This window comes from Recurvomyces mirabilis (assembly GCF_035927965.1).
Source record: "Recurvomyces mirabilis strain CCFEE 5264 chromosome Unknown scaffold_9, whole genome shotgun sequence".
NCBI lineage: Eukaryota > Fungi > Ascomycota > Dothideomycetes > Mycosphaerellales > Teratosphaeriaceae > Recurvomyces > Recurvomyces mirabilis.
In genome coordinates, this window is record NW_027041943.1 from 615,656 (window position 1) to 629,619 (window position 13,964).

At 52.6% G+C, this 13,964-nt stretch overlaps 6 protein-coding genes across 6 annotated transcripts; 3 read left to right on the forward strand and 3 right to left on the reverse strand.

Moving 5' to 3' along the window:
* Positions 1-186: 186 nt before the first annotated feature.
* Positions 187-1,650, reverse strand: LTS14_004268 (uncharacterized protein; the record flags this gene model as incomplete). The annotated part of the gene is made up of 3 exons (XM_064836970.1): positions 187-736; positions 799-1,390; positions 1,509-1,650. 3 exons carry the CDS (start codon positions 1,648-1,650, stop codon positions 187-189), a joined length of 1,284 nt encoding a protein of 427 aa, XP_064695603.1.
* Positions 1,651-1,929: 279 nt separating this feature from the next.
* Positions 1,930-2,499, forward strand: LTS14_004269 (uncharacterized protein; the record flags this gene model as incomplete). Its single annotated transcript, XM_064836971.1, has 1 exon — positions 1,930-2,499. One exon carries the CDS (start codon positions 1,930-1,932, stop codon positions 2,497-2,499), a length of 570 nt encoding a protein of 189 aa, XP_064695604.1.
* Positions 2,500-4,524: 2,025 nt separating this feature from the next.
* On the forward strand, positions 4,525-6,468 carry LTS14_004270 (uncharacterized protein; the record flags this gene model as incomplete). The annotated part of the gene is made up of 4 exons (XM_064836972.1): positions 4,525-4,587; positions 4,645-4,957; positions 5,014-5,858; positions 6,112-6,468. The coding sequence occupies 4 exons, from the start codon at positions 4,525-4,527 to the stop codon at positions 6,466-6,468; spliced, it is 1,578 nt and encodes a 525-aa protein (XP_064695605.1).
* A 242-nt stretch (positions 6,469-6,710) lies between these two features.
* LTS14_004271 (uncharacterized protein) lies at positions 6,711-8,675 on the reverse strand (the record flags this gene model as incomplete). Its single annotated transcript, XM_064836973.1, has 1 exon — positions 6,711-8,675. One exon carries the CDS (start codon positions 8,673-8,675, stop codon positions 6,711-6,713), a length of 1,965 nt encoding a protein of 654 aa, XP_064695606.1.
* Positions 8,676-9,683: 1,008 nt separating this feature from the next.
* Positions 9,684-11,213, forward strand: CAR2 (ornithine aminotransferase; the record flags this gene model as incomplete). The annotated part of the gene is made up of 1 exon (XM_064836974.1): positions 9,684-11,213. One exon carries the CDS (start codon positions 9,684-9,686, stop codon positions 11,211-11,213), a length of 1,530 nt encoding a protein of 509 aa, XP_064695607.1.
* A 1,003-nt stretch (positions 11,214-12,216) lies between these two features.
* LTS14_004273 (uncharacterized protein) lies at positions 12,217-13,892 on the reverse strand (the record flags this gene model as incomplete). The annotated part of the gene is made up of 3 exons (XM_064836975.1): positions 12,217-12,480; positions 12,535-13,345; positions 13,756-13,892. 3 exons carry the CDS (start codon positions 13,890-13,892, stop codon positions 12,217-12,219), a joined length of 1,212 nt encoding a protein of 403 aa, XP_064695608.1.
* Between the last annotated feature and the right edge of the window lie 72 nt (positions 13,893-13,964).

The window sequence follows — 13,964 nt, forward strand, 5'->3', positions numbered from 1 at the left end:
TGAAGCTCTAGGCTGCGACATCAAGCTTGCGCTTGCATAAACTTTTCCTACAACGATGAGTCAGCAGCACAAATCGCATAACCCATTCACTAATCTGGCGACGACAACAGCGACCGGCATTGGTTGTGTGCATATACGATTCTTGAGATATCAAGCGAAAAAGGTGCCAAACGACTAGCTTCCAATTTAGCTATATGTCACTCTCTTCTTCGTCAAATCTTGTACGATATGATCAAGCTCGTCTCGTTTTCTCTTCCGCTCAGCAGTCTCATCATCTTCTCGATGCTGATCATCATCTTCAACCCCTTCTCTGTCTCCCACGTCATCATCGTCCGTCCAAGGACACCAAGCACGGATAGTGCCATCGCCATGCGCTGAGTACAGTTCAACGGTGTGAGCACGCCATGCCATAGAAGTAATGCGCGTACTTAGGTTGCCTATGCTACGTCCGCTTTGTGGCTTCTGTAAGGCAGGCGCACGAAGCTTCTTCAGGAGTCGTCCGTTATGTAAATCAAGCGCCAATATTTCGCCGGGATTTGGGTAGTATATAGTATCTGTGCCTGGAGCCGACAAGTACGCCGGCGGTATAAGCGGCGTGAGAGTGGTTGTCAATGTGTTCTTCAGCGAAGGTCCGAAGTTGACAAGGGTGTTTCCACCCGTGGTCATCTGCCAGACTCGCATGCGCTCGTCGTGGCCCATCGTAATCATGAAGCGCCCGTCCTCAGACCAAGTGATCCTGAGAAAAGTGTCAGCGGGTTGGCCCCGATTTCATTCACATAGTTCCCCCAGTGCACTCACCCATTGACGGCACCATTGTGCGCTTTACCACGCTCTCTGCGCCGCGCACCAGTACCTATAGCGTCGTACCCTCCCAATCCGACGCTGTCGTCAAAGTCCAGTACTCCGAGGCTGCTTGCGCTACGTCGAATGTCCCATAGCCGACAAGTACCATCTGTCGCTCCCGAGGCTAGTATATGCTCGTTCTTCGGATGCCACGATACAGACAGCACCGACCCTGCATGACCTGCCAGCGAATGCGTGCTTGATCCACTTTGCAAGTCCACAAGTTTCACAGCCGGATGCTGCGAAGCACAAGCTATGAGGAGGTGGCTGGCTATGTTCGAGGTGGCATGAGAGTATACTGTTGAGCCCAGGTCAAACGTGCCAGAGGCCTGCAGGGTTTCTGAGGAGAAGACTTTCAGCGTCCGGTCATAGCCACTAGTCAAGAAGGCCAGAGAGTCGAAGGGATAGAAAGAAACATGTGTGATGCCCAAGCTTTCGGTGGTAGATGTCCGCAAGGCCTTGGCCAGTGGTGTATGGATAAAAGACCCGTCATCGGACGCTTGCGCGGCCTCCAGATCCCATATAGATACCGACGAGTCTGCGCCGCCTGACAATAAGCTGCAACATATTAGTGATAGTAAATGCGCGCTCTATGTGCCCTTACTATCGGCCTTCGAATCTGTCTATGGCAATGCTGGCGACGCCGGCAGCATGTGCTGTGTTACCTTGATTGCCACTGCTCCCCCGATTCCGGAATTGTACCTTCGAATTTGCCTGCAGTGACTCGAGAAGACGTTGGTTCTGTGCTCTCGCAAGACCTTGATGGCTGATAGTGCCAAGCTGCCTATTCAGCAGATACGAGTTCATCTGGGTTCAACATGGCCTTGTACCCACGAAATGGCAACTCAATCAATGTGGCAGTGATGGACTTTGTGGTCATTCATCGTGGGTCATTCGCATGTTGATGCTGCTCACAATATGGCGCGATGTCCGCTGCGAAGTGGATTGGTCGATTCGAGAGCTCGGGCCACATTTGAATCTGTTTGCGTATATCCTGTGCGTCAAACCACAAGACCTCGTCCAATACAACAGTCAATGTGAACCACTCATCCTAAGCCGAGCGATCTGCTGGACCGGTTGTAAAATATGTCGCCGCCCCAAGACGGCTTGCGCAAACAGACAACGCTGTACGACGCCGTAGCAGGTCGTGTCGGCTACGAAGGTTTCTTGACGGAGCAGCAGTCTTCAAAATATCGAGATACGACGAGCTCTACACTCGTGCCCATACCACCGGAAGAGGCCCTGTTCCGACGAAAAGACGCGCCCGCACGCTATGCTGAGGATGATGTCTACGAAGCGGACCGCCACCTGCAACCAGATCAGAAGCTCCCGGACTCTGACCTACTTAAAGCTGTGCATGCCTATGTGGCTGACTTCTACAAAGCCAACCCGGATAGCCCCAATAGTTTAGATGAGCGGTCGATGGATGAGACTGCTCTTCTAGCTATTGGCATACTTTTGGAGGAAGCATCCGCCATGTCACTTGGTAAGACCGGCGATCTTGCTTTGGTCGAAGCGCCTAGCGAGCTCAATACTAACCGTACTTACTACTCTGGAGGAAGACTGCAACGGAAGATTATCACCAGTCATCGGACTGGCAGGAGCTCAATGCCTGGAAGTGCAACAGTTAAGAAGGAAGCGATAGAGGACGATTGACAGGCAAGCAGAAGCAAGTAGCGTACGCACAAATAGATCCTATGCTGCAACGTGTGATACTTATTGCGCCTGGTGAGCTATTCCGATATGGACTTGGCTTTGGTCACCACAATCACTTTCGCCAAATTACTCGGCGTTCATACACCGGATAATGGTACGTTACTGGTGAACGTACGACATCATCACCTGGTGCTATGATTAGTGCCGATGCGCAACAAAAGCGTATGCAATACACGCACCGCGGCCCATTCAAGTACTGATGTTGGGAGCAGATTGCGCCGTGGTTCACAATCTGGAAGTCGTCGTTGTCACCATATCTATAGGGTGGCACAGGACGCAGATCGCTCCCCTACAAGCGGTGCACGCACAATTACAACCTGGCCATCACTGATTCTGGGAAAAGCACAACAGGATGCGATGTGTGGGATGCGATGTCAATGAGCATACGAAGAACTTCAGAACATGCTCGTTTCCGGGCGAGTGGCCAATTCCTTGCGTAGAGCTTACAGGATCCGCAGTGCGGGTGTGCACTACAGAGATTAGAAGCTCACATCGAGGAGTGGCATGTACTGCACGAGCGCCAGAGTACAATTCTCGATTTAGCCTGTATTGTTTGGACATCGGTCGCTTGTGGGCCTTACCAAAGAGGCTCTCGGACTTCGCATGCATTGTCTTTCGTAAGGTCCTGGAATGCATACAAGGCACGAGACCTTCTGGAACTCGCCCATTTTGCTTGTCCGCCAGGCAAGTGCTGCTTATGGACATCATTCACACCATGAGTGGCGACTTCTGACTCACGGATCAAATGGTCGTAAATCGGACGAGCCGTGATAGTGGGGTCTGTGGCCTATCGAAGATCATTTCTTCCTTACGCATATGCCGAGGCGCGTGGTTAAAAGGTTCAAGGTGCTTTTGTGCAGTTGTCATAGAACTATGAGGTACCAAGGTACTTTGCATCTCCCGTCAGCCCAACCACACGGAAGTGGCTTGCACAAGCCTTCCCACGCGCGTAAACGAGAATCTTGGCACTCTGGAAACCTTTTTTGAGCCGCAGCATCGTGACTTCACCTCTCAAAAATCGTAGAAGTCCATGTCGGTGACAACGAGATTCGGGCAGCCATCACGAGAGCTTTGGTGGCGAGATATTGACGGTCTAGGATTGCTCCACTGTATCGACTACTCCAGATACACGTGGGTTGCGGGTCTGTTCGCATCTTGCAATTCGCGAGACCCGCTTCTTGAGCGGCTGGAGAGTGGGACCATAACGGAGATACTCCAAGTTCTCCAGTCAGCCGATCAATGGGGCACGACTTTGCACTTCTTTCGTTGACTGCGCCGCGTGAGGACATTTTGTCGAAGCGATTGCTTGCCGTGCTATCCGCTGTCTCAACAAAGCTCACTTCGCTGCGGGTGTGTTACGGATCACGCAATTTGATACCGATAAGGCTGCGAGCTTACGACGTCGCTACAATTTCAGTACCGCTGGATAAAGCGAGTGGAATTTACCCGGCCATAGCTTTACGCTCAGACAACAGAAAAGGTCGCCATAAAAGTGGATATCAATCACCCATCTCGAAGGTCAAAGGTCTGGAGAATAATGGAGACTCGGAGTAATGGAGTCAATATCGTGCTATAGCGGATACGGCTAGTCCTGGCCGAATGAAAGAGAGCTGCATGAGACCGGCATCTTTTGCCCTGCCCTGTAGCCAATCTCGTGCAGTCGTTTCACGAACGAGACGATATCACTTCCCGTGCCCAGACGGAACTGGCGTGCTGACGGCCACGCTACTGACAGTCGAGATGGTGGCGCCGTACCGCGAGCTTGTTTGTAAAGTCCTTGAGTACGGTAGCATTGCTTGGACCGGTTAAATGCTGACGATGGTCTGGTCATATATGAAATGCTGTGTTCACCACCAAATACTTTCCTGATCCATCGAGTTCCATTCGTTTCAACACCTTCCATCGCTTCGCCCGCAGGACGATAGTCCGTCCTCCTTCAACGATCGTTACCCAGCATCTGCTACAATGGATCGCCCTACCAAGGGTACCTTCCGCTTGGCGGAGCGAGAATTTCCTGCTGTCACCTGGGTGAGCATTCCACGACGTCAAATCCGGCATGGGATGGGGTACTGACTAGTTGAACAGTACACCAACAAAGGCCTGCGAAACAACTACATCTGCTTGATGTTTGTAGTCCTCACGTCTGCAACTAACGGTTATGATGGCTCCATGGTCAACGGGCTTCAATCTCTGGATGTGTGGCAGAATTACTTCCACCACCCAACTGGCTCCATGCTTGGTCTCTTCTCTGCTATCATGTCCGTCGGCTCCATCTGCGCTATTCCATTCGTGCCATACATCGCCGATGGTCTGGGACGTCGCTATGGTATCATCATTGGTTGTGTTATCATGATCTTGGGTGTGGTACTCCAGAGCATCTCGGTCAACTTTCGCATGTGTAAGTTGTATCCCGTGTACCAGACCCTGCTACGTTCATACTGATGGTCTTACTAGTCATTGCCGCCCGCTTCTTCCTTGGTTTCGGTGTCGCCATTGCCCACGGTGCATCGCCTCTGCTCATCACTGAGTTAGTTCACCCGCAGCATCGTGCAATCTTCACCACGATCTACAACACCACCTGGTATGCTGGATCGATCATCGCCGCATGGTTAACCTTCGGCACCAACCACATTGGCAGCAACTGGGCATGGCGTGTCCCTTCCATCATTCAGGCCCTACCATCTCTTCTCCAATTGACCTTCGTCTGGTTCGTCGACGAGTCTCCTCGATGGATGGTGGCTCAGGGCCACGTCGAGAAGGCTCACGCCACACTCGCCAAGGTGCATGCCAACGGCGACATGAACGACGAGGTTGTGCTCATTGAGTTGAAGGAGATCAAGGATACCATCATGCTTGAGAAGGAATACGAGAGCAACGGCTGGATGGAACTGTTCCGCACCAAGGGCAACCGTCGTCGTCTTCTCATCCTGCTAACGCTCGGTCTCTTCTCCCAGTGGTCTGGGAATGGACTGGCCAGCTATTACCTCTCGCTGGTTCTCAAGCAGAACGGCATCACGAACTCCAACACCCAACTTGTTATCAACGGTTGCCTCCAGATCCTCAACTTCATCGTGGCCGTTGGCCAGTGCTTCGTCGTTGATCTCTTCGGCCGCCGCACACTCTTCCTTGTCTCGACCTCTGGTATGCTCGGCGCCTTCATCATCTGGACTGCGTGTGCTGGCGAGTTTGCCAAGAATCACATCGCCTCGGAGGGTAATACCGTTATTGCTATGATCTACATCTATTACGTGTTCTATAACATGGCTTGGTCTGGGCTGCTCGTCGGTTATGGTGCTGAGGTAAGTTTCATTCATTTATTGAGCTCGTTGGCATGGTATGGTTCACAATCAACATCGAGATGGTCACCCATAGCCTGCGGACGCCAAACGCGGCACTATCCGGGCTTGGGCCTCCGAAGTCTACCCGGCCAGGCCCGCGCCCGGATCAGGCTCATTGGTGGCCATTGATCGAGGCCCTCTAACGACCATACCAACAATCTCACTGCTCTCCTCTCCCCGATCTTTGCACTACGAGTTCTGACATGAATTCTAGATCCTCCCGTACAACATCCGTGCCAAGGGTCTCACCATCATGTTTCTCATGGTCGACATCGCCCTCTTCTTCAACCAGTACGTCAACCCAATCGCCCTCAACGACATCGAGTGGAAGTATTACATCGTCTACTGCGTCTGGCTCGCCGTCGAGCTATGCGTCGTCTACTTCTTCTACATCGAGACTCGCTACACTCCTCTCGAGGAGATCTGCAAGCACTTCGATGGTGAGGATGCTATTCTTGGCGGAGACGTTGCTACTGAGAAATCACGGGAGCTCGCGGCCGAGATGGGTGGTCTTGACACAGTTGACCTTGGTGCCAAATCACATGGCTCGGTCGAGCAGAGGGAATTGTAGATGTATGCGATCAAGAGTAATGATCGAATTAGAATAGAACAATAAATCAGCTACACGATCGCTTGCTTGTACATATTATCGAAGATTATCTACGCATAAGCGATGTTCAGCTTCCCTCACATAATCTCGAAGGCTGCTCAATCACTGGTAGCGTTGAGCATGTCCGTTGTCGATCTTCAGCAGGCTTCTTTGCTGCAAGCTTCGGCTCAATATCGTCAACATGTGCTAAAGATCTTGTCTCATCATGCTATAGCTGCAGCCAGCCAAGCCTCAATCGCTTTCGCAGCAGTGCGAGGTAGCCCAACGTACCTCCCCTCATGATAAGTGGCATTGATAGCTTTCATAAAGCGCCTCGCCTTCACGATCGCAAGTCTCTTGGCGGGGATCGACATCCTCTGCACAAAATCATCAGCCTTGTTCGCCAGCTCCTCCCTTCGCTTCCTCACCTCCAAATCATCTGCACTTTCTGCCATGCAGAGCACGCAACTACACTCAAAGTCCCATGTAGTCTTCAAGGCAGTCCGTCGTGTGTTGTAGTCCCTCGTAGCATCGTAGCAATGGAGGACCTCTTCGCCAGCCTTGATCGGTCGAGTAGCACGAAAGATTATAAGATCACCTATGAATTCCGGCTCAATGTTGGGTATACAAGAGTGGTTGATCATCGCAGCATGTCTCCAAAGCCCTGTACTGGCCTCTTTCGATTGACCGTCACTTTGGGGAACAGCGAAGGCATTGTATCGTACGATGTCATGTAATCTGAATGTGTCGACCACGGGCATTCCTGTGTCTTTGGAGCGTCCCCCCACAAGCTCCATGATTTTGGCAATGCAACTAGGATTCTTCGCCAGTTTCTCGGCAAGTACCTTGACCAAACCCACGGGGAAAGCACGAATCTGGTCATCCCGCGTATCGTACGTGAGTGCAGTTCTGACTTGCCCACAGCATGGTCTTGCAACGCAAAATGCCTTCTCACATATCACCACGGACCCAGTCGCAAGATCATGCTTCGCGAAACAGCCACGTCCCTTGCCAGCACTGTGTCGGACCACGGTCTGCACAACATAGTCCGCAGCATCGACCAACTCTGCGGCGCCCCGATACTTACTTCGAAGACGGCCGAAACCGTATAGGCCGGTCGCCTGTTCTTTGAGACGCATCGCAATCCTTAGCAGATACAAATCGGCCTGGGTATCGTCAGGCGTGAGCCTTTGTAGCTCGGTAAACAGCCGAGTGGCTTCCTCAAATTGACGGAGCCGATATGCTGCACATCCAGCCCTAAAGTAAGCCGTTGCGTTCAGATGCTTGTCCATCTCATCGGGAGCTGCTGCCAAGGAGGCGAGGGCATCCATCTTGGCTTGTTCAAATCGACCTGTCAACAGATTGACATGAGCACGATTGCGGAGGATGGCGTTCGTGAGGCTGGACAAGACTGCTCCTCGCGAGTCACTGCTCGTTGCCAAAGCGTTCGAGTAGAGCGTGAGTGCGCTGTGAAGATCCCGCTGCTTGAGAGCCGCATTACCTTTGCCTTTGAGCCACAGGATCACATCCTCTGTGCCGGCAGAATCCTCATTCGGGCTGTCCGCGCGCGAGGGTCCAGGATAATCATCGTACGCCTCACCATGAGGCTCATATGCTATCAGATCAGTCGGATGATCGATTCTCAACACTGTATGACCTTCTCGATTGATAGTGAGGTATGGCTCCTTGATGAAGAAACCAGAAGCAGATTCCAGGATATTGCCATCGTCAACTCCGGTGTGTAAGTAGACCTCAAGACGCTCGACCTCACCATCCTCATCCTGCGCTATAATCCAAGATCGTACGGTAAGAGACACCACAGGACTGATCCGCCTGGCCTCCAGGTAAAAGCCTCGGTGGTGCGTCTCCATTCGCAGTTCTGTAAGCCTAAGAGGCTTCAAATCAGGGACATCGCTGGCGCATGGTGCGTAAGGTCGATCGAGCACAATCAAAGGCTTCAGTGGTTGGCCAGAAGGTCTTCCTACAAGGTCAGGATCGGGTGCCGCGCCCATATCCAGCATAAGAGAGGCGCCGGTGGCTTCCCGGACGGCCATAGCCTTGTCTTGGGGCCGTCGCCTCGTGCCTGCAACCTCCCTGCGGCGCTCCAGCCATGCCTGGACGCCAGTTCGAATGCCGTGGACTTCGTGTTCGGCCACCAGGATTGTGTTCTGGTCGTTGTGGGCAGGCATGATATTTCTAATAGTTATGCGACCAATGTGGTAATCTGAAACGACGGCACGGGAATTGTGAACAGAGCTGGGTAGAGACGGGCAAAGAAGGAGTGGTATTCTACCTTTTGTTCTATGACTGTTTGGCGCAGCATCCATGTCAGGTCTGGGGTGGGCTGCGGGTAGACCGTGTGGCATCAACTCTTGACGGCGCCATGTGAGCTGGTGAAGGTGACAGTATACGATCGAACGGAGTCCAGCCAATCATGGTGAGGCCGCTCGCCAGCTGCTATGGCCTAAGCAGCCCTTCGGATTCGCATGACCATACGAGCACGGCGTTGTGATCGACGAAACAGCGCGGCCATTATCCTTGACATTAGCAGACGGTAACTTCTCATTTCGTCTGCACACGACTATCTTTCCGACCTGCCACCGAGCCAGCGTGATGTCGCGATGTCGTACGGTAGCCGGGACGTGATGACACTTGCTGGAGCTGAGCTGCCACGATGCGACTCTGCAAGAGCAGTAGACACTGGCCAGACGTGATGGTAATGAGTGTTGGCAACGACGCTTTTGACATCCGCCTGCGAACGTTCCTGCAGTCGTCCGCCGGGGCCGAAAACGGAGTGATGTGCCTAGAGCAGAGGTCAAAGAGGCGAATGTCGATGCCAAGAAGATGGCACAGTCGCAGACCAATGACTGTACTCGCAATGCCGATTATAAGCGGAGGCCAGATAATGCGGCTCATTTCAACAATAAGCTTCAATCAATATCACTAGACGCACCACGCCTTGCCGTTAAGTACAGGTCCAACCTTCGTGGAAGAAGTGGCGGGATATCTCGACCCTCACTTGGTGGGGTAGGCGAGTCCCTTGCGCATCGTAAAGGAAAGTCAAGATCACATTCTTTCTATCCTACTTTCCTGTATCGTCTTTCCTACTACTTCCTATTGATAGTCAATCATATCAGACTCTCAACCTGACACATACAGCATACACAATAACAAGGAAAATACGGAAATCAGTCAACATGGCTCCCAGCGCCATCGACGAGCATACCAACGGCAACGCCAACGGCACACTCAATGCCAAAGCAGCCGCCTTCACGCCCAGCTCCCAGACTTCCACTTCATCGGCCGCATATCATGCCGACTCTTCAACGTCCGCCATGGAGGCCGAGAGCTCGTTCGCTGCTCACAACTACCATCCACTTCCGATCGTCTTCGCCAAGGCCTCCGGATGCTCAGTATGGGATCCGGAAGGCAAGCACTACCTCGACTTCCTCTCTGCCTACTCCGCCGTCAACCAAGGCCATTGTCACCCAAAGCTCATCCAGGCATTGACTGAGCAAGCTGGCCGTCTAACACTTAGCAGTCGTGCCTTCTACAACGATGTCTTTCCCAAGTTTGCCGAGAAGATCACGAAGATGATGGGGTTTGACATGGTATTGCCCATGAACACTGGTGCGGAGGCTGTCGAGACTGGTGTCAAGATCGCAAGAAAATGGGGCTACAAGGTGAAGGGCATTCCCAAGGACAAGGCTTTAGTGTTCAGTGTGCAGGAAAACTTCCACGGCAGGACATTCGCCGCGATTACAATGTCGACAGACCCTGAAAGCAGAGACAACTACGGCCCATATCTGCCAGGTGTGGGTGCGGTATGTCCAGCAACAAAGAAGGCGATACCCTACAACGATATCAAGGCAGTAGAGGAGGCATTCGATGCACACGGCAAGGAGACGGCAGGTTTTCTGGTCGAGCCGATACAAGGCGAGGCAGGTATTGTGGTACCAGACGACGACTACCTGAAGCGCGTACGAGAACTCTGCGACAAGCACAACGTCCTCATGATCTGCGACGAGATCCAAACCGGTATCGCTCGAACAGGCCGACTACTATGCCACGAATGGAGCGGCATTAAACCCGATCTCGTACTCCTGGGCAAAGCAATCAGCGGTGGCATGTACCCCGTCTCCTGCGTTCTCGGCCGCAAAGACATTATGCTCACAATCGAGCCCGGTACCCACGGCAGCACATACGGCGGCAACCCTCTCGGCAGTGCCGTGGCAATAAAAGCCCTCGAAATCGTAGAGGAGGAACAGCTCACCGAGCGCGCGGACAAGTTGGGTGAACTCTTCCGCCAAGGTCTCCGGGACATCCAGTCCCGCGATCCGATGATAAAACTCATCCGCGGCAAAGGCCTGCTGAACGCCATGATAATGGACGAGACGAAAATGAACGGCCACAGCGCCTGGGATCTATGCATGTTGATGAAGGAGAAAGGACTACTGGTAGGCCGCGCCCTGAAGATCGCCCACGTCAAGAACACCTCTTCCTCCACCAGCAATGGACATGGTTCTGGCGGGGCGGTTCAAGAAACAAGTTTGCTGGATCAAGACGCTGACGCGTCTTCTTCGCAGGCCAAACCTACGCATCAGAACATCATCCGCATGGCGCCGCCGCTTGTGATCAGCGAGGAACAGATTAAAGAGGCGCTGAGGATTATTGAGGAGAGTATGAAAGAGCTGCCAAGTATGCCGGCGAGCGCGGAGAAACACTGAGGTGGGAGGGTGAAGACGTTATGGGTCGGGGATGAAAGATACGACAGTTTGCTAGACGACTCGCTCGGTGCCATCCGCCATTCGCAATGGCGCCACAACACTCGACGCTACTTAGGTTAGGCTCCTCAAAGCCAACAGATTTAGCAGATAGCATACGATAAAATGATCATACGAGCATGCAGTGCTCAACGTTGCGTCCAACCAGAACATCGGCTTTTTATGAATTTCAATTGAGTGTCCGTCATATATTTAGTCCTCCTGCATCACAGATATCAAATCGCAGAAGGGTGGAGAAGACGCGGTGCTGCTTACACCGCCCCGTAGAACCGAGGGTTGCTCTTCCACTGATTGATGAAGTATGCATTGAAGGCTATTGCAGGAGCCAGCTAGCAGGCAAATCGTGGTATGTATATATTTGTGTTTGTTCGTTGAACGTCCGGGACTATCACCTACCATTACAGTCTGAGCCTTGTACCAGAGTCATTCTGTGCCCTGGTCGCTTGGGTATGTGCTCCATGCATACTGCACATGTTTCCTGTGGCCAACTGCATGTTGATGTTCATGCTCAGAACTTCTGCAGAAGAAATTCGATTGAACATCCGCAAAGCGCACAGGCCCCATCTCCGTCTTGGCGCCCGCAGTCGCAAGTCTTCACCAGCATCACTCCACTACGATCTCTTCTTCTTTTCTCATAACACATTCATAACAAAAGAAGGAACGGATAATCAACTGCATTTCCTGATATATCGTGGACTTGTCTGTCATATTGCCGTACTAGAACGACCACCGAGAAGTACAACTAAACTCGCCAACCGAGCCCATTACGTGTCATGGTTTGGGGGATGCGGTTATTGCTTTACATTTTACTGGACACGAGCGTAGCCTTGATTGGAGCTTATACAGACGGTGTATATGGGTATAAGGAAGCTGTACAGACTCGAAGGTCAACTTTACCAGGACGGCCTGCATCCCAATTTTTCTACTTACTAGGCCGACCATTGATTCAAGCCACCTCCTCAACCATCTTGCCTCCCCCAAGTCTCCTGAAGATCTGCCCGACTGGTGCTTCTAGCCACTCTTCAGGCACACCGAGCCTTGCCCCACTCCTATCCTGCACATACCTTGTGAACAGCGGGTCTGGCCTCTCATACTCGCCATTCTCAGCTCCTGGCGTACCCATAGCCTCCGCATGTTGCGCCGCGATGATCTCGGCCCTGGTACGGCGTTTCGGGGCTGGCTTCGAGAGAAGTTTGTTGATTGTATCCGCCTGCGCATTCAATCAATATAAGTTTTTAACATTCGGCAAGGAGGGAAGACATACCTTTTCCTCTTCGTTCCTCTTCTCGGACAAATTCTTCCTCCGTCTTGCCATCTCGGCACGCCTCATAGCATGTTCCTCGGCAGTTAAATGCTTCTTCTTCAGCGCTTCATTACTCAAAGCCATAAGACTGGCGTCTGTTTCCTCGTAGCGACCACGTTGGCGTCGGGTAAGCTTGGTGAGATCTGGAGTGGCACTTCTTGAATCGTCATCACTATCACCGCTATCGTCTTCCTCGTCATCTTCATCACCATCACCTTCGAGCTCGTTCACGTCGCCTTCTTCGAGTTCAGAAAGCTCCTCGTCTTCGTCGTCATCCATTTCTTTGGCTTCAACTGATTTCAGCGGGCCTTCTGAAGGTGCCGTGACTGTGACATTCGGTCTGCCGTTCTGAGCCATGACTTGCTTGATCACGGGTGGCGGAGGGTGATCTTCCATTTCCTCGTCCTCGTCTCCCTCAGCGTCGACGTCCTCGTCCTCGTCATCGTCCTCATTTGCTAGCAGTTCCTGATCGATGTCGTCCTCCACCTCCACGTCATCCTCCTCGTCTTCGGCATCTTCGTCGTTGTCCTCGCTCTCTGGCTCGATGACTGCCTTTGGGTTCCTGGTACTCCTGGCTGTTCTTGTGGCAGGCGCAGGTGTGGCATCACTTTCGCTGAGCCCGTCCGCATATGGATTGGGTGGTATGGGAGCTTGTTGCGAGCTAGACGTGGCTTGGCGGAGTTTGCTTGGTGGTGCCTTGACGGTCAAACGTAATCCTGGCTTAGCACCGTTGCTGGAGCGGTCGACGGAGGCCGAAAGATTGGCTGTGCTGCTAGTACGTGTGTTAGTATGTGTTATATATGGCTGCGCTATTGCACGAGTATTGATCGAAGAGACGGTGCGAGTGGACCGGCGGGTTGGAGGCATAGCTGTGGTCTCTTGGTGTATGTTGTCGTCGTGGGTCTGACTGTGAGGTGCTCCCTTCTTTTGGATCGTGGCTTGCTCGTGGAATGTTCTCCAATCGGACCATACACATGAATGTACGTCACGCGTGCCTCGCTCCTACTCTGCCGCGTCCCAGATTGCGCGACCGCTGTGTTGGAAGGAACGGCCTACCGTCATCGTCGCAGTACGACTGGGACCACGTGGCTGCCTACCCCGACAGACCCAAAACACCACGTCTCGAAGGACATCCAATCCAAGCAAGGCACACTGGAGGAGGAAAATGAATGGCTTACTCACCCGCTGCTGCTGGCGCGTCCTCCCACGCTTACAGGTGCTGGTGGTTGATATGCCGGCAAGTTTGCTGCTGGGCTTTTGATGGGTACCGGCGCGCCATTGGCTGCTTTGAATCGCTTGTTGCTGTCCTGATAGTTCATGCTGGTCGCCGGGTCGTCCTATGTGCAGCGACAGATGAGGATGGCTATATTAACATAGTCTTGCTCCTGCAT